Source organism: Podarcis pityusensis (assembly GCF_964106645.2).
Source record: "Podarcis pityusensis genome assembly, chromosome: 12".
Taxonomy (NCBI): Eukaryota; Metazoa; Chordata; class Lepidosauria; order Squamata; family Lacertidae; genus Podarcis; species Podarcis pityusensis.
The window spans coordinates 50,115,843-50,138,717 of NC_138037.1; the positions used below are offsets into that span (position 1 = coordinate 50,115,843).

Below are 22,875 nucleotides of genomic sequence, written 5' to 3' on the forward strand. Positions count from 1 at the left end.
TTCACATTTCCCCTTCTCTATAGTAGCTCACAAAAAATTCTCATCAGTGCCCTCCCATTGTTTCCCAGCCTTTTTCTTGCTTTCCTAGAATCATGAACTATAGTCAAACCTTGGTTGTCAAACGTAATCCGTTCCAGAAGACTTATTAGACTTAAATGTTCAACAACTGAAAACTGAAAGCGGAAGCCTCAATGCAATAGGGGAATTAAAAATGGAAGCCGTGTAGCACCTTCGGCTTCCAAAAATCGTTCGAAAACCGGAGCAGTTACTTCCAGGTTTTTGGTGTTTGGGGGCCGAAACATTTGAAAACGGACCCGTTCAAGAACCAAGGTTTGACTGTAATAGTGATTTCTTGACATAATTATTGTTTGGCATGTTTGCACGCAAGCTTCTCTTTCTTTTTCTTTTTGGCTGCTAGTATACTTGCTTCCTTCAGCAAAATGCATATTATCAAGATTGAAAGGAAATGTTGACTAGCATGCCCTTGTAGTGAAAATAAACAGTATGGAACAAATTGAGAATTGTTATTGTTAACGTTTGTTATTTAATTGTGTAAACTTGATACACCTTAAGAGAAATTGCCTAACTTCAGATGACAGAACTTTCCACTGTTCTTTGTTACAGCAAATATCGGATGAAGGCATAGCAGGTATCTGTAGAGGATGTCACCAACTCCAGTCGCTTTGTGTTTCTGGTTGTACAAACCTTACAGATGCTTCTCTCGTAGCTCTTGGTCTGAACTGTCCAAGACTGAAGTGAGTACTATTCAGTTCACACATTACTGAGTGGTGGTTGTCTCCCTCTGCTTTGAAGTTGCATTCATCGTCATCAGACTAGCAGGTGCCTAATAGTTTTCAGTGACAACTATGATGCAGTCCAATGCGTATTTATCGAAAAGCAAAACAGGAAAATGGGGAAGGGCCCAGATTCAACCCCTGCCATCTCCAGGTGGTGCTGCAAAAAACTCCTGTCTGAAACCTTGGAGAAGTTCTGCGAGTCAGTGAGCTAGGTGGACCTGACCCAATGGAAGGCAACTTTCTATGTTCCTAAGTAAGTTCCACAGGACTTATTTCCAAGTAAGTATGGCTAGGATCCTCCCCTGTGTGATTTTAGTATTTTTAAAGTCACATATATTGAAATTTGCATATTCCTGAAAACTAACTGAAAATGTAATCCTATATTACATATAAATTTCTGAGACCTAATTAGATATAATACTTTTCATTGTTAACTTAAATGTGCCAAAGGTAGACTGTAGTCTGCAAAAGCTCATGCTACAATAAATCTGCTGGCCTTGAAGGTGCCACAAAACTTTGTTGTTTTGCTGCAATAGACTAACAGAGCCACCCATTTGAAAAAAGTGTGGAATTGCTAATTAAACCACAATATGCAAGTAGTGGTTTATCTTTAACCCTTCCCTCAACTTTCTCTGCTTTCTTTGTATATTTTGCCCGGAATGTGTAATTGTGCTTTTCCCCCAGACATTCATATAAATATTTAGGAGGAGGATGGGCAAGCAAAACCTTGTTTATACATCACTAGGGACAGTGTGGAAAGCGAACCAAGCTGCATGGTGGGGGGAACAGCTTTTCTCCTAGAATTATAGCATGGGAAGAAAGATTCCACTTAATCTTAGAGGATAAGCTAATAATTTTTTAAAAGTTGGAAAAATAACACACCTTCCAAAATCGGGAACAGAAAATAAGATGAGTAGCAGTGGTGTTGGTTATGCTCATGAGTCCAGCAGTGTCTGTGGGTGCAGGCATCTAACCCCGCCTCCACCCTCAAAAAAAGAATGTCATACATTAATCAGTATGGGTATACTTGCAGGTAAAGCCTACTTCCCATTCCTGGCAGAGAATAGGAGTCTCTGCATTAAATGAGACTGCAGGGAGCACACACAGATGCATTTCCCACCCCACTCGGGTGTAGGAAGGGGGGGTGGACCACCCCAGGTGCCCTCACTAAGGGGGGGGTGACATTCGGTGCACCACCCACCCACAGCTCCCAAGCTCACCCTGAGCCATCGGGGTAAGGGGGGAGCTTTGCCGGCAGCATTCCCCACTTCCCCCTTCGTTTTGACAGCTTGGGGGAGGCTTGGGAGTCGTGTGTGGGCGGCGCACTGAATGGTCGCCATGGGCGGTTTGCTCTGCCCCCATGGGCGGCTCGTTCCACTCCCGGCTGGAGGGCGCATGCGCCACTCCGGGCACCCAAGCAGCTATCCCACGCCTGGGAGGGCACCCTCTGTACCATGCCCTCCTCGGGAGCCCGCCCGCCCTGGACAGCGCAGGTATATATATGCTCCGCTGCTGACCCCACTCCATTTGGAGGCCCTTCTCTCTCCCTCCTGCCCACATAATTTCAGATACTTGCTAGTCTTAAAATAAAAATGATACTTATTGGCAATTCTGTTTATTGTGCATCTCCCTCTTCCTGATATTGTTCCCCTCCCACTTCTTCTTAGGGTCTGTTTGTGGAGGTGAATTTTTCTTTGCAATGTATTTCTGCATTATTTCCCTTAAGGTGAATATAGAAAGGTTGGTGCATTTTATATTTTGTTTTGCAATTTTTATTTCCTGATGGTTATGGCTGCACTTTTCTTCTTTTCCTGCTGCTTTTTTCAGTTTTTAAAATTGTTAATTTTAAACTACTCCAAGGGATGGATCAACAACGTAACATGCTGGGTGAAAGCCAAAGTTCCTTTTCTAAACTCTCTTTCTTCAGCACATCATCAGTGTAAAATCAAGTTCCAAAACACATCCATAACAAGGTAAAGAGGGTTGTTCTGTTATAAAAACAGACTAATCACTAGGAAACATTGCCACCACCACAATGAACAACTTCTTCCAGGCTATTTGGGATTCCTTGAAGTTACCCTAGATGTATTCTAGCCTTTCTAAAAACTGGAACCAAGCTATTCTTGTAACAATAGAACCTTTAGCAATAGCATAAGAGATCAGTGATGTGTATATAGTTTTGAATGATGCTGATTCAGAAACAGAACAGTTGGTATATGCGAGATGGAAAGTGAACGAGCAGCCTATTTCCCATTTAAGGAGAGAAAAAGATAATTCTGTTTGCTGACTACCTAAATAAAAAAGCAGCAAGCTTAAACTACATAATACTCATTGCATCCCATCAGTATTCTTCCAATGCTAGTTAATATATCACAAACTTAGATGGTCTGAATTGGTTGCATCCAAAAAGCTAGCACAACGTTAGTACAAATGGCACACTACAATGTAGTACAGTCATACCTCGGGTTAAATATGCTTCAGGTTGAGCGTTTCCAGGTTACGCTCCACGGCGACCCAGAAGTAATGGAACGCGTTACTTCCGGGTTTCGCCGCTCGCGCAGACGCTCAAAATGACATCACGCGCATGCACAGAAGCGGCGAATCGTGACCCGCGCAGTCGTGTTCTACACAGGATGCGAACGGGTATAGAATTATTGTGATGTGCTGTCGGACAGCAAACACTATCAGGAGGCAGCCTGTCAGAAAGTAATTGTGTACACCCGAGCTGTATTTTTAGATCTGTATCCTACCCTTTCCCCAAGGAGCTCAGGGTTCACCTGCCCTTTCTTCTCTCAACAAACCTGTAAGGTAGATCAGATAGAGGGAAGAGAGATGGATCCAGGTCCACCCACTGAACTACTTGTCTGAATAGGAATTTAAAACTGGGTCTCCTAATCTGGTCCTCCTAAGTACAGTGGTACCTCTAGTTACAGACACGATCCATTCTGGGGTGCCGTTCGCACCCTGAAAAGTCCGCAACTAGAGTGGCGCTTCTGCGCAAGTGCAGAGAACGATAGAGCGCATCTGTGCCTGCGTAAAGCTTGCAGAATGCTTCTGTGCGTGTGGCAAAACCCGGAGGTATACACTTCCAGGTTTGCCGTGTTCGCAAGCTGAAAAGACGCAACATGAACCTAACGCAACACGAGGTATGACTGTACATTATGGCATGAATGATGGTTCATTGCTTGAAAGGAACAAAAATGGATGGAGACACTTCACCTGGCTTATAGCCCTGGGTTGCTTCAGGTCTTCAACAATTTGGAATTCCAAGAAATAGTCAGTTCCAGGTCATCAAAACTGTGAATGTGATCAAGAAGGTGTGGCCGAATGTTGGTAATGATGAGAGAATGCTAATAATGACCTCTGTCCATCCACGTCCACAAGGCATGACAGCTGTCACAGACTTCAGCCTTCTTCATCCCCCCCGACTCGACCAAAATGTTTTCAGGTCTCAATCAAGGAGATCTTCAGTTCTCATAATGTATCATCCATAGAAACAGGATTTTAGTCATGTTGCAGAACTTGAAATTTGTAGTCTCATTGCCAACAGAGATGATAAAATAATCTAGGATAGTAGATGTATTATTTATCCCTGTTTCCATTGCATAGAATCACATGCTAGTTTCCTGGTGTCATCACAAGGATTTCTTTCTGATTATTCTCAACTGCAGAAATGTTTATTTTTCAGGATTCTGGAGGCTGCAAGGTGTTCACATCTCACTGATGCTGGTTTTGCACTTCTAGCACGGGTAGGTAAGGTTAATATTATTTAACTTTTTATCCCATACTTCCTCTAAGTATCTTATAGCAGAACTTTTAGGCTCATAACCCTTTGAGGTAGATTAAGTTTCAACAATGAATGGATACTGTAACTCAATTTCACACAGCCAGACACACCTCTAGTCCTTGTACCACATTGACCACACATTTTTTAAAAAGAGTATCTTACACAAGTACATATCTGCATGTGCAAAGATATAAGGAGGAAATCTGTCTGTTTCAGGGAGTTTGACTAGGTAACCCTTGAACTGGTTGTGACCTTGCTTTTGCCCAGCTATGCATGAGGGTCAAGTTCCCTTGTTTTCAGTTCTAAAAAAACTGATTACAAAATTAAGATACATTTTCCAGATTAAGCAGGGTTGCTTCACTGTATCTCCACCCACTGAGGATTTAGCCTGTTGTTTTGGATAAGAGGAAAAAACAAACCACAGTTAATCATATTCAGTACATATGAGTCGTGTATTGTCAAGGGAGCTGACACATAGCACACTTTGCAGAGCAGAGAAAGCAACACCAGCTAACTTGCAGTTAGTTGTTTTATTAAGAAATCAGAACAGAAAAAAACACCTCCCACTTCATTCCCTCTGTGTCATGCCCCTCTCTTGTGTGAGCCCCAAGGTACCTTCTTTCTCTGCTTGGCTGCTTTCTCTGCTGGGATTGGGAGGAGCTGGCAGGCTGTCAGCAGAAACATTGGGGTGGCTTGGCAGGAGTCACTGTCTTTGCTTTGTGCTGGGGCACCTGCTTGTTGCCCCTTTTTCCTTGTCCTCCAAACTCCCAGTCTAGTACCTCCCAGCTCTTCCCCTTTGGGGTGTGTTTGGTTGTCCACCACTAGGAGCCTGGATCCATCTCCTCTTCCTCTGCGCGTTTATTTGCTTGGGGGGGGGGGCTGTTTTCACCACCCTTCCTCATCCAGTCAGCCCCTAACATGTCATAAAGTATACGTGTCATACTGGAAGTTTACAAAATCTTAAATTCTCAGTTTAGCCTTGCTTTTAATGGTGGAATGCTTTTTTTCTCACTTTTAGAATTGCCATGAACTAGAAAAGATGGACCTAGAAGAATGTGTTCTGGTGAGACCTATTTGTACAAGGCCTTTGAATCAGATCTAGTAAAAGTATCATTAAAAGATGATGCTCTTCTGTGTCCAGAAAAACTTGCAGACTACAAAAACTACCTGATAAGTGTTTTTGCCTATCCCTGAGTTTGACACTGTTCTCTATATACTTTCTTTCTTTCTAGATAACAGATAACACATTGATACAACTTTCCATTCATTGCCCTAAATTGCAAGCATTGGTAAGTTCCTGTTTATTTAATTGTTTATTTTACTTGCAAAAAGGGTAGAAAATCCTGGGTTTTTTTAGCCTTTCTATTTCACTTCATCTACAGAAAGTTTCTCGAGAGCCATGGATAATTCTGCTTTCTTCAGTTGAAGCAGGTCAAAATTTGGGGGAAATAGTCTCCAACGGAATAAGTGGAGTCACCCATCTCAGAAAAAAATTCCTTTTCCTAAATGAGAGGAGATGGATTTGACCCGTTACAGAAATATGCATTAATGAAACATTGCATTTCTCATCTTTGTTACAGAGCTTGTCCCACTGTGAACTGATCACGGATGATGGGATTCTGCATCTGAGCAGCAGCACATGTGGACATGAAAGACTCCAAGTACTTGAATTGGACAACTGCCTTCTAATCACAGACGTGACCCTTGAACATCTTGAAAATTGCCACAACTTAGAAAGAATTGAATTATATGACTGTCAGCAAGTCACCCGTGCAGGCATCAAAAGAATAAGAGTACGTACTGCACAACTGTGCTGAGATGCAGAGCCTCAGTGTTGATATATCAAGGTAGCTCCTGGCATGACTTTTAATACACACCAAGACCAGTGTCGTATCATTTAATAAAGTGTCTATTCATAGGCTGTCATTCAGCAAGAGTGCATAATACTGAACTCAATGCTATTTAAATTTATGCAGAACACCATGCACCTGCAACGGGAGCAGCATATCCATTTTTCTTTCTAGAAAGGGATTTGTGAAAAAGATGAGCAGCTTATTTCTTCAGATGTCTCTATCAAGGGTTGGGAGGAAATATTCTTTAAAAAATCCCCCGTCCTAAGGTCCCAGAGTGGGTTACAGAATTTTTTGAAAAGGTGGAAAAACTGCTTTGGTTGCAGCTACACTTTGTTCTCCTGTGAGTTCATAAAGTTAGGATGAAGGCTGGCAGGATCACCTTGATACTGTTGCTGCCGAATTCTGGATTTTGGCTGCTTTTCATTAGCAGTTATTAGCTCTGCAGAGCAAGATTAACAAAAGTGGGTTGTTCTGGAATGAGTTCCAGTAAAAATTCAAGTAATGATTGTTTGCTAAAGGATCCTGGAAATTGGAGACTACTGCCTAAGCAGTCTGAACAGGACTGGCAATTTAATGAAATTACTAAAGTGGACGTAATTTATTAAGGCAATGCAGAACTGAGGGTTGGGGTCCTGTTGGGAGGGGAGGGTTCGGCAGCAAAGCAGATGTTTTACTATATTGGGATGCAAATTGTATGGTACCTTGTTCAACTTCATTGAGTATTAATTTTTGCCTACAGGCTCATCTACCAGATGTGAAAGTTCATGCTTACTTTGCTCCAGTAACTCCGCCTCCTTCTGTAGGAGGCACTCGCCAACAACTCTGCCGATGCTGCATTATTCTTTAGCAGGTAAAGAGTGGCACTGAAGATGTTGGATGAAAGAATGAATGACTGGGAGCAACCATGGTTAAGCTATAAAACAATGTGTTGTTGTTTTTTCCAACCATCCAATTCTGCATTGGTCATAATTCCAATGCTAATTTACAGGTAAAATATGCAGATATGGAACAGTGTTGGCACTTGGATTGACTATTCTCCTCTAGCATTTCTGCCATTGCAGTGCCAACGTGTACTAGCTGGTGTGGAGATACGAGTGTCAAGTTAATCAGAACAAAATACCAACAGTAGAACCCTACAGTTAGTTGCACCTCCATGGTTTAAGTATTAAAGATCATCGGGGAAAACCTTTAACACATGTAACCAAAACTGTATTTAACTGTTGGCACGGTTGGTTTACAGAACCTGAACAGGCCATAATATTATAACTTGCCTTCAAGCAAAGGCAAATGTAACCTGTTGAACAAAGCAGCTTCTCTGGAATGGTATGCAGGAAGCACCCAGAAGATAGTGGCTTATCACACCACTCCCCAGTGAGACAGTGTCATGTGATAGAGTTGAACTTCAGCCTTCATATGACATCAAGCATGGAACAGGTATAGCCACAGCTGCAGAGGAACTTCTCTTTATTCAATGGAACGTAATTCTAAGCAAGTGTGTAGCTGATGCCCCATAAATTGTCCTGGATCTCTGCTCCAGTACACTGTACGAAGATTGTGTATAGGGGAGGGGTTTGAAGGAAAAAGGCAAGGTTAAGAAGAAAAATGAAATAGACCAAACACATGTAAAAGTTGCCAAATTTTATTCAGCGCTGGGGGGGGGAAAACCTATCTGCCTTGCTAGGAAGACAGGGCCAGTCTGGAGAGTGTGGGACGACTTGTCCCCCAGCAAGGATCTTCATGTGATCCTGCCTGTCCAGTCAGAAGAGAGGAGACATCGAAGCGTAAGGACTGTGGCTCCAGGAAAGACTGTGGCTCCCTTCTGAAAGTAGCAGGGCAGCTCCATAGGAACCATCAGGAGCACTCCCTATTGTTCCTTTGCTACCACGGCTTCACCTTTCCCATGCTTGATGCCATATGACATCAGGTGCCCCATGAAGGGTGGGCCATTTGTTCTAGCTCTCTGGTCAAGGGAGGTTCTTTTCATGCCTGCTCCTTCCAGAGTCAGTAGTGTTGAAAAAAGGAAAAAAAGAACAAAACAAATCTCATGGGAAACAAAAGCAGCTCAAGAGTCTGTCTGCAAGCCTTTTTATGGGCACTTTTCCATGGTGTGTTGAAAGACTCTCCTCTTTCGGGTATAGGCTCTGAGGCTCCTCTTCCTTCTCTACAGAGGAATCCTTAGGACTCCCCTGGGAAGGAAGAAGAGTGGTCTCACATGGCAGCAGCAAGATGCTTACACCAGTTACTCCATTCTGATGATTTTGTGCCTTTTCTTTCTAGGGTATTGTCCCTAGATCTGGAATCATAAGCAGACCTTGACATCCCAGTCATAGTCTAGAGAAGCACCAGATTTTCCAGCTCCAAATTCTTCTTCCAGTGAGGTTCCCTTTCTGGCATTGTTCAGAAAGCTGGTCAGTGCTGATTGATCGACACCCTTGCAAGGTAGGAAGGCTGTAGGAGTAGCAGAAAAGTTTTATTCCTTTCCAGAAAAGACCTTGGACAGGTTCAAATTTCCCTTTGATGATGGCCCAGTAGTAGTGCTATTGTTGGAGGCAGTGGTCCCCTGGGATGGGGATACCTCTTTGAAGGATTAGGCAAGCAATGTTCAGAGCCAGTGTTAAAGACCGGCCAGCGGACTTCCTCCACAGCTTCTATTTTGTCTTGTGCATCCTTCCTTTGGGTGAAGGATCTGATGGCAGGAGACTGCCAATAGGCTACAGTGGTACCTCAGGTTAACAACTTAATTCATTCTGGGGGTCCATTCTTAACCTGAAACTTTTCTTAACCTGAGGTACCACTTTAGCTAATGGGGCCTCCCACTGCTGCCGTTGCGCAATTTCTGTTCTCACCCTGAAGCAAAGTTCTTAACCTGAGGTACTATTTCCGGGCTAGCCGAGTCTGTAACTTGAAGTGTCTGTAATCCGAGGTACCACTGTATACAGAATTCAAATTTGTCTGGTGACCTCTAGCCTTTATAGCAGATACTAGGTTTGTTGGTTTGCCATTTAGACCTCTGAAGCTAACACAATGGACAGTCATACAATCTGGTACAGTGGTGCCCCGCAAGACGAATGCCTCGCAAGACGGAAAACCCGCTAGACGAAAGGGTTTTCCGTTTTGGAGGTGCTTCGCAAAACGAATTTCCTATGTGCTTGCTTCGCAAGACGAAAATGTCTTCCGAGTTCCTGCGGGGTTTTTTTCCTTCCTACCCTTTTTCCCAAGCCGCTAAACCGCTTATCAGCTGATGGCTAAGCCGCTTATCAGCTGATCTTTAAGCCGCTTATCAGCTGATCTTTAAGCTGGCTAAGCCGCTAATACTGTAGCGCTAAGCCGCTAAACCTCTAATGGGCTTGATTCGCAAGACGAAAAAACCCGCAAGACGAAGAGACTCGCGGAACGGATTCTTTTCGTCTTGCGAGGCACCACTGTATGTCTTTAAAGGGTCAGTGACTGGGGAGGTGGCCCTAAGGGATGTTTTAATAAAAATATAAGAAAAGGGATGTGCTTCAGAGGGGGGTCTCTTTCTTTCCTGGCCATTTCTTGAGAGTCTTGCCTGGACTAGAATAAGACAGGTTTTTTGTCTTTATGCTGTTCGTTTCAGGTGGGGGGATTGCCTTGATTTATTTAACAAAATTTATATACCACTAGATTGAAATATTAAAATTATCAATAAAAACAGTTTAAAATCCTAGAATGGTCACTTGTAATGCTCCTCCCTGACCAGACAGTTTAAGCAAGTCCTATTGTTTTCTTGATGCCTCCTGTATGCCATTATTCGGAATGTTGGTTACTTACCATGAATGTTCTTTCCAGAAGGTATCCATGCCCACCATATTTAAGGGAGTGCAGTATGGTATTTACCTTCAGTCTTGTGCCATACTGATTTGGAGGGTATGTCTTCCTCACATATGGTCTCTGGTCCAGAACTGCAGGAGACTGGGGAACTGGCTAAAACATTCAAACCTGCTCCATACGATACTGCCTCCTGTTTTATGGATGCCTCCTGCACCTTTCCCCGATACTCCAATTTCCTATATTGGAGAAATGCTAGAGGCTGTTTCCCAAGGGCAATTATAAACCAGTTGCTAAGTTCTGAAAGGACTCTTGTAGGGCTCTAAATAGGAAAGGCATATTGTCTAGTAGTTACTTGGGCTTTGCTGAAAAGGAATGAGCATTTAAGGTGGAACAGTGCTTTTGTCTCATGGGAATCTTTGAAGCCAATATTATGAATATATAGAACATAAAAATATTAGGACAACGCAATACAATGTTTCTGAAAATAAGCAGTGGTACTGTGGCAGGGGTTAAGTTCTGCCTGACATATTAGAGATCTCACTCAAACCGTGTAATATTATATTAGGGAGAATGTGTGGTCCTCCAGATGTTAAGACATTGGAGCTTCTAGCATCCTGACCACTGATCCATGCTGGCTGCTGTTGCTGGAAGTTGGAATTGAAGAACAGCTAGAGAGCTGGTTATTTCCCATTGCTGTGTTATATGAATGGGACTTGTGCACGTCTCTGGTGCAGCAGTGAGATTAGAAGTTTTCATTATCAGTCTTCTCACTACCATTCCAGGAGGAGAAGCAGTATGCCTAAGCCTGAGGGGTTATTCATATAATGGTAAATCATATACAGTGGTACCTTGTTTTGCAACTGCTTTGGATTACAACCATGTCAAATCCAGAAGTGTGTGTCCCTTTTTCTGGATTACAGTGGTACCTCAGGTTAAGAACTTAATTCGTTCTGGAGGTCTGTTCTTAACCTGAAACTGTTCTTAACCTGAGGCACCACGTTAGCTAATGGGGCCTCTCGCTACCACTGTGCCACCGCTGCACAATTTCTGTTCTCATCCTGAAGCAAAGTTCTTAACCCAAGGTACTATTTCTGGGTTAGCGGAGTTTGTAACCTGATGCATCTGTACCCCGAAGTATCACTGTACAACCCATTTTTTTGGGGAGGCCCCATTGGCGAAAGTACAACCGGACCTCCAGAACAGATTATGGTTGTAAACCAAGGTACCACTGTATTAACATAGCCAGTGTATGCCCTGAACTCTATGTTCACAGCACACTGAAAATTAAAGGAATCAATTCATTTCAGCTAAGGGGTAATCAAATTGAGGAAAAAATGTATGATTGGAAATGCTAGGTACTGATGTCTTGAGACTACTTTACAGCTAGATTATGCATTACATTGATTGCCAACAATGGAAAATGTATTTCTTTTTCTGTTGAGAGGAATAGTTTGCAGACCATATCTGTCTGATTTGCTATCTGTCTATGGTAATTTAAGCTGTCACAGGGAAAAATCTAATAGCTTGTCAAACAAAATTGTTTTGATATGTGTTCAACTCTTAAAAGGTAAAGTGTTTATGAAATTCCAGTTATTAAAAAGGTACTTGCTCGAAGTAAAAAAATTTGGTACACTATTTAAATAAAGGCATCCCTATTTAGACTGGTTTCAATCATTCCCCCCGCCCCACGAAAGAAAAATTAATGCAAGAGTCAATCTTCTGCCAACAGCATACTCAGAACAGTTTTCATACGTGAGTAGCTGAAAATGGGTGGAAAGCTTCTGTCCAAACAAAAAGATCTCAGCAACACCTGCACTTCAGTATTACTTTGCAAGTAAGGAAAGATACAATCATTATTGGAAAATGTTTTTACTGAAATTGAAATGTATACATCTTATTTAAAAACAAAAAGCAATTTGCTGGTGCCATAATTAAATCCAAGTGAACCAAACTACTGTACAGCTTTTATAATTTAATCGTGACATTTTTCAGATTCTCCACAGATTAGAAAAATGAGATGATGCATCAAGTCCATTGAAGACACCCGAGTACAACCAAAATAATTTATAGGCAAGAAAAACTCAAAACAATTAAGTATGCTCACAAACTCTACTCTCCTTCCCCATCAGTGCAGAATAGTCCAGGTCATGGGGGGTGGGGAGTAAGCCCTCATCCTACTCTAGGAATGAAACAACATTCTTAACAGAAAGACTTAACCTAGGCATAATTATAAATGGGAATGAAATTAAGAACAGTATTTGACATGCTGCTCTTCCCACCTTCAAATATTCACTACATCAGTTAAGATTTTAGCTATTTGATTAAGGGGCAAGCCACCTACCATGACGGAACAACCAGCATTCTCTGTCTGAATCTCCCACAAACCTATATTAATGCAGAGCAGACATGTGCACCTGTCCTTGGATAGTTCTCTGCTCTTCAGCCAACATTTAAGGACATTTTTGCAGCTCATTCATTAAGTTGTGCAACTGCTAATCAAGTATTTGGTTGTATGGAAGAGGCACTGTAACTATGGTTTTCCACAACAGTCAGAGAAAAAAAGCAACGAACAGTTCACACATGGGAAGATCCTGGTCTTCAACTAGAGCGGTAACCAAAATCAACGTTTGTAGATTCCTGCTTAATGCTTTAGAATAGTCCCTTGGTGCCAGTGACATTCCCTTTTTCTCCATGAGGAAGTCCCAACTCACTACTATTAATAATAGTGTGGTTCAAAAAGTGAAACATTGAAATTGAAATGCTGCAGTAGTGCTTTATAGAAAAAACTAAAAAAGACATGATGCATAGGCAGATTTTCTGTAACATGCCTATTACAAAGCAAAGTATTGTACCTCACAGGATTTCTTCTTATCCTCTCAAATAGGTACTGATGATGATGCGGTCTGCTGCATGCTTAATTTTCATCTGGCTAGGACTTTCAGTAAGTCCACCTTTTGACATTTACACTTCTTACATTCACGCTTATACACAATTTACACGGAGGATGCTGTTTTGACAGCTTTACTCTCAAGACCCAAAACCTGATTGCTATCATTTTTACTACTTATTTCCACACAAATTACTATGTGCTCTGCTAACATCAAAAAATAAAATCAGCATAAAGGTACAAGCGAGTAATAGACAAACTGGCACAGAAAGGTAAATGCCCAGAATAAGTTTACATTCAAACTGGATACAGTGTAATAGGAAAGCAGTAACGCTTCTACAAACTGCATCTACTGGCCATAGCTTGCCTTAATTTTAAAAAGGGCAAACACCTTTGTTTTTTTCCATGCCTGTACGTTAGCTATTCCGGCATTGTTACCTCTTATGAGGACTTTTGGCTATGGCAGTGGGAAGTTCATCTACTAAACAGCTCATTAGAAAGGTCACCTTGTGTTTTCAATATGAAACATTCTATACGGTGAAGTCAGATCCCTGAAGAGACGGTGTTATTTGTCATTCTTGAGCATGACTTCATTCTATACTGGAATTTCAGTCCATTATATTGTATGGCAACATCACTTCAAAATTATATGGAAGCCTTCGCCATTTTCAGCTGTAATTCAAAAGGAGCCATTATTTCAATTTATAATAAAATTTTATAATGAAAGCACATGAATATAAAAAGCTATTAAAAGTATTTTCTAGGGCTCACTGAACTGCCAGACTATGGGTTCCATAAGACCTTGAAATCAGGACTGTTTCCGTTCTACTCTACAAAGACAGATGTCATCAGTTCTTATGCCTAAGTATCTCACAATTCTGGAAAGACTCATTCAGCAAAAATTAAATACTTTGAAAACATTTTTTCAAGTGTAACTTTAATAGTTTTAGTTCCTTTTTCTTTTACTGAAAGATATCTAAATGGCAGTATATAGAGTGGTTGAAAGTAGTCCCGAGTTCAGGAGAAGCAGGTTGCAACTTTAAAACACATTCAATTTCAGAACAAAAATAATGGAAGGTATTTAAAGAGAAACTGAATGTAAAACATTTAAATGCAAGTCTGCTTTAACTAACATACTGCAAAAAACTACTGGTAAGTAAAAAATGCAGGGAAGCCAGTGCATCACATAGGCAGTTTTTAAAACTAAGCTAAGGGTATCATTTTCAACACTGGGCTTTGTCCATTATTATTAGCATACCTTTTATTGTGGTAACTAAGAAGCAGCTTTCATCTTCAAAGTTTTGAACCATCTAGGAAGAAAGACAATTAAATGCAGCTACATGCATAGCAGTGTACCTAAGTTTCATGCATCACCCAAAATTGCCACAAGGAGAGCCAAGCAACCTGAGCTCTAGTAAAAAAGTGTCGTCGTCATGTTTGCATGATATTTTAAAAAAAATAAAACTCTACTGTGCTCAATGACGAGTGACAGTTATGTGGCCATGTGTGGGTGTCTGGATCTTTGTATCTCTACGAATGTAAGAATATAATTGTGCAGACCCTGCTTGAATATTTGTGGTGTCTCTCAATCCCCAACTTTACTTAAATTTCTGCTGTTGTTTTAAGCATCTACTTCTGCCTTTTCATTCATCTTCAACTTCCATCCCTCGACTGTGCCATGCGAGAAATAACAGATGCAGACCCCCCTCAAATATTCCATATGCTCACACAATGTGAAGTTCCAGGTTCAGTGTAGTAATTTAAAAGAGATATTTCATTAACAAGCAAACACTCCTATGTACAACAGCCGTGAACTGAACCTTTAACTGAACAAGCTAACTGGCAGGCTTGCTCTTGATATTCTTTCGTAAAGCTACATTACATAACAGCATGTGCTTTGAGCATAAATGGGGCTGCAGAACAAGAGAGAGGATGAAGCATGGAAATGGGGATGGCCTGTGTGCAAGTCTGAGTTGAAAAAAAGAGGGTTGCAAAACAGGAGTGATTAGGTGGCACAGCAACAGGGGTGAAGATAAAAGCAGGGGCATTAATGGGCCTGCAGAATAGGAGGGGGTGTGGTTGCATAACTGGGTGGAAGTTGAAAAGGGTGCTTCGTAGCTGCATGGGAAGGACGAAGATACAGAAGGTGATCTGTATTAAATGGCAGGGAGTTCCAGAAAAAGAGTGGTGGTGGAGGCACAGACATGGGGGGGGGGGGTGAAGGTGAAAACTGGCACAAAGCAAAGCTGCAGAAAACAGAAGTGGCTTCAGAAATGCGTTTGGGAAGGGGAACCATAGGGGGTTAATGGGGGAATGGCAGAGAAATTGATGAGTTTATGAATAAACAATACTTTTATTTAGATTTCTAACCCAACGCTCATTAAACATAATCCCTTATATATATATTAGGTACTCAAATTTACTTGTTAGAGGCCATAATAAAAATACAAACAGAACTGAAGTACATTTTAGCATGGGTTGTCCCCAGCACACAGAAATGGTGTCTGATCCATTGTGCTGCTAAGGCAAATGCAGAAATCATGTATCCCCACCCATCAACAAACAACAGATATTTCTCCCTGTTCAAAAAGGAAAGTGGAAAATTCCTTTGAGAAATCTGTCCCTAGCAGCAATACGTAATATAATGAATAATATTTTCCACCTCTCCCTGCTGCAGATACAATTATGGATTTACTGGTATTCTGGCATTTCTCCCATTTACAATACATTGTCAGCATATTTTGGGATAGCATAATTAGAAATGCCTCCCTCAACACATCAACTGAGAGAGAAAAAATGTAATAGACCAAAATCAGATTTCATAGAATAATAAAATGGTGAGAACTGCATAGTTAAAAAGTCCTGGTTAATTAGATTTAATCTTTAAATTTTATTTTTAATATCCTGCTTTGCTGCTATAGGGGTAGCAAGCTTAAAGTCATCACCAAAAAGTCCATATTTTGTTGATAAGGGTTTTTGCATTTGTTAGCTCAGCAGCACCATTATGAAATTTGCCCCAAACTTTTTTTGGGGAAACCTCTTGTCTGACATATGCTGTAATTTAAACAAGCACAGAAACAAGGCATTGTGAACTCTAGAGATTATTTAAAAAATAAAGCTTGTGGGAGGTTCAAGAGGGATCTCAAAAAGAAGTTTGAATGGTTTCCATTCTGACAGCAGGGACCTGGGGTATGGGTGGCTACTATGAACAACATGCCCATGGCTGTCCTAACCCTTCACCCGAGCGCCCAGTATATAGATATATTAAAAACAATGTAATTTACCTGGTCACTGACGAGAATATGGATGCCAGTAGGACCCTGTCTGTAAACCTGGTTGATCTGATGCAAAGGAATATTGAACACCAATGCAAGTTTGCGCATGACTTCAGAGGCAGCCATTTCTTCCAAGTAGATTGCATGATAAACTAAAATAAAAATACCTTTTAAAGTACTCCTACAATGTTCCTTCAGCATAGACTTTCCATCACTATTTTCTTTGTGAAAGTTACTAGAATCTGTATTCTAAAATACTAAATGCCATTCACAAAAGAAACAAATCAGTGTATTATTATTATTATTATTAATTATATCCATTTTATAACCTGCCTTTTCCCCTGACAGGACTCGATAAAAAGAAGAATCATTAAAAATGTGGAAAAGAATTAAAAAATTGATAGAATTAAAATTGTAATCAGATATAATATCTGTTTAAAACATACAAATAATTACAGTAAAAACAACACAGCACTACCCTTTCATTGAAAGTTCACAGTCAGTGCCCAAAAGGCCTGATGGAGCAAGGAGGACAAATCCAAGGAGCCAATTCCAGAATCTGGGAGCAGCCACTGAGAAGGTCCTTTCCCACATCCCCACCCAATGTGCCTGTGAGGGTAGATGACTGAGAGAAGAGCCTCCCCTGAAGAGCTCAAAACTCGGGCAGGTTTGCATGAGGGAATACGGTCTTTCAGACAGCTTGGACCTATGCCATGTAGGGCTTTACAGGGCATAAACAGCACTCTGAATTGTGCCTGCAAAGAGACCAGAAGCCAGTGAAGCTGTTCTAAGAAGGCAGTCCATATGGTCAGCAATCTGACTGCAGCTCTTTGAGCCAGTCGAAGCTTCTGAGCACTTTCCAAAAGCAGCCCCACAAAGACCGTGTTACAGAAATCCAAACAGGATGTAACTAAGTTCAAAAGCACGTCAAAGTGCAAGTAGATAAATAGGTACCACTCCGGGGGGAAGGTAAACGGCGTTTCCGTGCGCTGCTCTGGGTTGCCAGAAGCGGGCTTAGTCATGCTGGCCACATGACCCGGAAGCTGTACGTTGGCTCCCTTGGCCAATAAAGTGAGATGAGTGCTGCAACCCAGAGTCGGTCACGACTGGACCTAATGGTCAGGGGTCCCTTTACCTTTACTAACTGCGGCCAAATCATACATATCATTCAAGGGGCTTGGTGCACTTGCGTTAACTGTAAACACGCTTCCCAGCCACCACAGAAATCTGAGCATCCTAACCCATCAATGGCTCCCATTACTTCCTGGAACTGAGCCAAGACAAAGTGTGTTCTGCCTACATGGTGCTCTAAATGAGTTCCACGTAGCCAGAGGGGCAGTGTAAAATGTCTATGTAAGGGACACACATCATTCTGTATCATCCTGCAAAGAGGTATTTCCAGTGCCACTTCATAGTGCATAGCAGTTGCTATGGTTTCTAGTTGCTGCAAGCAGTTAAGATCCTGTTCACCCAGACAAATAAGATTTAATTAGATGCAGCCCTTACACCATCACACTCTGTTCATCCTTTCATGCAGCACTTTTCATTTGTTCCTGTTAAGCTCAATTTTACTTAACATTCATATAAAGATGATGCTAAAAATTTAGTTTTTCCTCTAGCGTTTTGTCAGGGAACTGCCATCGGAAGGAAGGGAAGTGAAAGGGCTCACACAGGTTGGGAGAGACTCAGCAGCTGAAGAGGGAACCAGTAGGGGGAGAGGAGCTGAGCTGAGGGAAAGTGAGCTGGAGGGATGGCTCAGAGACACTTCCAGCGAAAACAGTGGGGAGGTTTCAGGACCTCCTGTAGGGACACCCACTCCTCGCCGGAAACTGTCACGCAGAGAGTCCAGAAGACGTGTTTCCGTTAAGGAGCTTTTATGTTGGAAGCGATTCCGAAAGCAACCACTGTCGGAATCTGCCAGCGACTGACGGAGCCATGTTTAAGGGGCTCCGTTACAGACAGAGGTTTGCAAACTTGACCAAACTCTGAGGGACTAGGATTTTACACACAAGCAGCTCATCGTCCCATCACAGCATTCCGACAGTCTCCGTGAGCAGCTTGTGCAGGAGAAGGCATCATGAGCAACCCAGCCGGAACCGGAGAAGCAGGAGCTGGAGCGGGTCCAAGCCTGGAAGAAAGGTACCGGGTGTTGGAGGTCCAGCTAGCGCTGCAGACGGCGAGGCTTGAGGAGAGGAGGGCTCAGGATGCAGACAAAAAGGGGAAAGACACCCAGCTCGTCAGAAAGGTACCAGGATTGGTGCAGAAGTTTGGGGGGGAGCCCAAAGACTATCATGGCTTTCGGACAGAGATGCAATATGCCCTCAATCTGCAGTTTGATGAATTCCCTGACGAGGAATCACGAGTGGCTTTCGTGATTGGGCATCTTGAAAAGGGGGCGAGAGACTGGGTTAGACCCCTGATGGCAGCGAATAGTGACGTCCTAAAGGACACGATGAAGTTCTTTCGCGCCATGGATCTGATGTTTTCCAGCGATATTGAACAGGGAGTGGTCCGCAGACAGTTAATGGCTTGCAAACAGGGGAGCCGATCTGTCCGTGAGTACTGGACTGAGTTCACCATGTTGATCCATAAATTGGGGTGGGATCTATCGGCGGAACCCATTCAAATGCTCTTTGAAGAAGGGCTTTCTTCGGCTGTGAAAGACGAACTTTCCCGGGCGCCCAGGGCGGAGTCTATGGACCAGCTGACCAAATCAGCGCTGACCATAGGAGCGCGCCAGGAGGCGAGAGCATTGGAGAGGCGGGAAGGGAAGGGGGAACGTTGGAAGGAGTTCCGCATTCCAGACATTCCAGAGCCAACTTTCCCGCCGGCAGAGCCGATGGAAATCGGAACAGCGCGCGCGCGCGCAGTTTCAAAGCCCAGTGAGGGGGGAAAGAAGGAGGGAAAAGGCGCCCGGAAATGCTATCTCTGCCAACAGCCAGGTCACTTTGCCAGAGTCTGCCCCCAGAGGAAGGAATGGCAAGGGATGGTAGGAGCTGTGGAGGGAAGAGAGGAAGAAATACCGAAGCAAGTAAAAGCCAACGCCTGGCTGCCACCGTCGGGGCACAGCAGCCAGGCCAAAGAGCAGTGAAAGTGCCCACGCCAGAACCTCCTAAACCCGCCCTAGTGATAGAAGTGGCGCTAGAGCTGCCAAACGGACACCCTCTAAAGATAAAGGCGCTGTTGGACTCAGGCAGCTCCTGCAATTTCATGAGCAAAGAGTTTGCAGCTGAACACCAGATACAGACGATCCCTTTAAGCAACCCCCTGCAGGTGACCACGATCGATGGCAGGGAGCTGTTGGGAGGAGAAGTCAGCTTGCAGACCGTCCCAATGATAATGAAGGTGGCAAGGCACACCGAACTGATAGCGTTTAATGTGGCCACCTTGGGAGGAGCTCCCATTATATTGGGGATGAGCTGGCTAGCGTTACATGATCCGCTGGTGGGCTGGCATCAGAGAGTGGTTTCTTTTGGTTCAGCACATTGCTTAGAACACTGCAAAGAGGGAAAGGGTTTGGCAGGGGCCCAAGCCACCCTAGCAGGGACTGAAGTAACGGAGAACGTGAAGGTACCACGACAATACGCAGATCTCCGCGACGTCTTCAGCGAAAGGGAAGCTGACCAACTACCCCCGCATAGACCCTTTGACTGTCAAATCAATTTACTCCCTGGGGCACAGCTCCCTGTAGGCAAGCTGTACGCCATGTCAGACAGAGAGATGCAGGAGCTAAGAGAGTTCATTGACAAGAACCTGAAGAGAGGGTTCATCAGAGAGTCCAGGGCGGTGGGGGGCAGCCCAGTGTTTTTTGTGGATAAAAAAAACACGAACAAGCCGAGGCTTGTGTGTGACTTCAGGGCCTTAAATGCAGTGTCAGAACCAGTGGCTTTCCCTATGCCCAGGATTGACGACATTTTGACAAGGGTCAGGAAGGGAAAGATTTTTACTAAACTGGACCTAAGGGGGGCGTACAACCTGATACGAATAAGGAAGGGGGATGAATGGAAAACCACCATGTTCACCCCTTTGGGGGCATTTGAATATTTAGTTATGCCCTTCGGCCTACAAGGAGGCTCCGCGTGCTTTCAATCGTTTATGAACCACGTCCTGGGGCCTTTGCTTTACAAGAATTGTGTGGCCTTCTTAGACGACGTGTTGGTGTATTCTGAGAAGTGTTGAGCAGACTGCAAGCCAACCAGCTGTGGGTGAAACTGGAGAAGTGTCAGTTTCATACCAAGGAGGTGGAATTCCTGGGGTATCGCCTGTCAGACAAGGGATTGGCCATGGATCCCGGCAAGGTCCAGGCGGTGCTGGAATGGAAAACACCCAAAACAAGGAAGGATGTGCAGAGGTTCCTAGGATTTGGGAACTTCTATCGTAAGTTCATCCGAAACTTTGCCCACCTGACGGCGCCCATTACGGACTGTCTCAGCAGTAAGAAGAAGTTCGTTTGGACTGAGGAGGCGGAGCGAGCATTTGAGGAACTAAAAAGGGCCTTCGCCTCGGAACAACAACTCCTGCATGTGGATTTACAAAAACCGATGAGAGTGGAAACTGACGCATCAGACAGAGCGATTGGGGCGGTGCTTCTGCAGCCAGGGAAGGAGGAGTCAGAGTGGAGACCGTGTGCCTTTTTTTCGCGAAAGCTGAACAAATCCGAGAGGAACTACACGGTGTATGACCGAGAACTACTAGCCATTCATGAGGCGTTCCGGAGATGGAGGCACCTGCTAATTGGCGCACAACATAAGGTGCAAGTGTGCACTGACCACAAGAACCTAGAGTATTGGAGGACGGCACGAGTGCTCAACCAACGGCAAGTGAGATGGGCCCAGGAGTTCTCCAAATTTAACTTTGAGATTTGTTACGTGCCAGGCCCAGAGAACATTAGGGCGGACGCTCTCTCACGCAAACCTGAATATTTGGAGGGGGAGGGAGCACCCGAAGAGAGACATGTCATTCCAGAGGACCGCTGGGTGTGTGGGGCGGCATTGGTGGGACAAAGAGAACTGGTAGAGGAAACAGAGAATGATGAATACGCCCAGAATAAGCTCAGAGGTCTTAGGGGTGAGGGAGAGGAACCAGGGGGTTTCGAGGAAAGAAATGGAGCTTTGTATTACAAAGGGGCACTGTATATCCCTGAAGGAGACTTAAGGGGGAGGGTACTCAAGCAGTTGCACGACAGCCCCACGGCGGGGCATTTTGGACAACACAAAACCATGTGGTTGGTCACCAGGGAATTTTGGTGGCCTAAGGTGAGGGAAGATGTACGGGAGTATGTAAGAGGGTGTGAGCAATGCCAGCGAGCCAAAGGGGAGAGGCGGGCACCGGCGGGGCTATTAGAACCCTTACCAACCCCAGAACGACCTTGGGAGGCAGTGTCGATAGATTTTATGACTGATCTGCCGAAGTCCAAGGGGAAAACAGCCATCATGGTGGTGGTAGACCTACTAACAAAGATGTGCCACTTTGTAGCCTGCTCGCATGCAGTCACGGCGGAAGAGACAGCGAAGTTATTTGTAGAACACATTTTTAGGTTGCACGGGGTGCCATTGAGGGTGGTCTCAGACCGAGGAAAACAATTTACTTCCAGGTTCTGGAGGAAGCTCATGAGCTTACTGCAGGTGGAGGTCAACTTTTCGACTGCCCGGCACCCTGAAACCAACGGGCAGGCGGAAAGAGCAAACGGGGTCCTCCAGCAATACCTGAGGTGTTATGTCAATGACAGAGAGAATGACTGGGTAGAAAAGTTGGCGCTGGCGGAATTTGCCTACAACAATGCCGAGAATGTGTCCACAGGGATGAGCCCCTTCTTGGCTAATTATGGGTGTCATCCCAGGGCTTTCCCAGGGGGAGAAGGGGAGAGATGGAGCGTCCCGGCAGCCGAGCATTTTGTAGAAGAAATGGAAGCAATCCATCGTCAGCTCCAACTCAACTTAGAAAGGGCGAAGGAAGAATACAAGAGGCAGGCAGACAAGAACCGAAGGGAAGGTGAAACCATAAGGGTGGGAGATAGGGTGTGGCTGTCAACCCAAGGGTTGCCGTTCAAAGGAGGTTGTAAGAAATTAAGACCCAGGAGATTGGGTCCCTTTGAGGTCATTCAACAGGTCAACCCAGTGGCTTTCAGGCTCCGGTTACCCAACCACATGAAACTGCACCCAGTATTTCACAGGTCGTTACTGTCACCGTATGAGGGGGGACGAGAAGGGATGGCCACTCGGGGACCGGTCATAGAAGAAAGGGAATGCAGCAGCCATGTGGCAGAAATCCTCGACGCCAGGTGGAAGGGGGATCAGGTGGAGTATTTGGTAGCGTGGGAAGGAGAACCGGAGTCAGAAAACACTTGGGTAATGGCAGAAGATATCAATGACGAGGTATTGATAGAAACGTTCCATCAAAGGTTCCCAAGGAAACCTCAGCCTGTGGAGAGGTTCCGGAGGGAATACTTTGGGACCACCGATGAGGAGGAGGAGTTGGAAGGATT

The 22,875-nt window shown here is 43.9% G+C and overlaps 2 protein-coding genes across 5 annotated transcripts in view; one reads left to right on the forward strand and one right to left on the reverse strand.

Moving 5' to 3' along the window:
• Positions 1-12,180, forward strand: part of FBXL2 (F-box and leucine rich repeat protein 2) — a 27,322-nt gene extending 15,142 nt beyond the window's left edge. Inside the window, exons 10-17 of one of the 4 annotated variants that reach the window (XM_080975942.1) lie at positions 625-755; positions 4,486-4,546; positions 5,603-5,647; positions 5,817-5,873; positions 6,165-6,377; positions 7,177-7,287; positions 8,715-9,481; positions 9,854-11,888. In XM_080975942.1, the coding sequence (XP_080832068.1) occupies positions 625-755; positions 4,486-4,546; positions 5,603-5,647; positions 5,817-5,873; positions 6,165-6,377; positions 7,177-7,284 (615 nt within the window). In that variant the 3' untranslated portion in view covers positions 7,285-7,287; positions 8,715-9,481; positions 9,854-11,888. Of the gene's footprint in view, positions 1-624; positions 756-4,485; positions 4,547-5,602; positions 5,648-5,816; positions 5,874-6,164; positions 6,432-7,176; positions 9,482-9,853; positions 11,889-11,958 lie in introns of those variants that run through there. The other 3 variants (XM_080975943.1, XM_080975941.1, XM_080975944.1) reach the window with 3 other exon arrangements.
• Positions 12,083-22,875, reverse strand: part of UBP1 (upstream binding protein 1) — a 28,653-nt gene continuing 17,860 nt past the window's right edge. The window contains exons 13-15 of the mRNA XM_080975924.1: positions 16,401-16,543; positions 14,375-14,426; positions 12,083-13,788 (exon numbers count right to left, since the gene is read on the reverse strand). Coding sequence (XP_080832050.1) covers positions 13,751-13,788; positions 14,375-14,426; positions 16,401-16,543 — 233 coding nt within the window. The 3' untranslated portion in view covers positions 12,083-13,750. The remainder of the gene's footprint in view (positions 13,789-14,374; positions 14,427-16,400; positions 16,544-22,875) is intronic.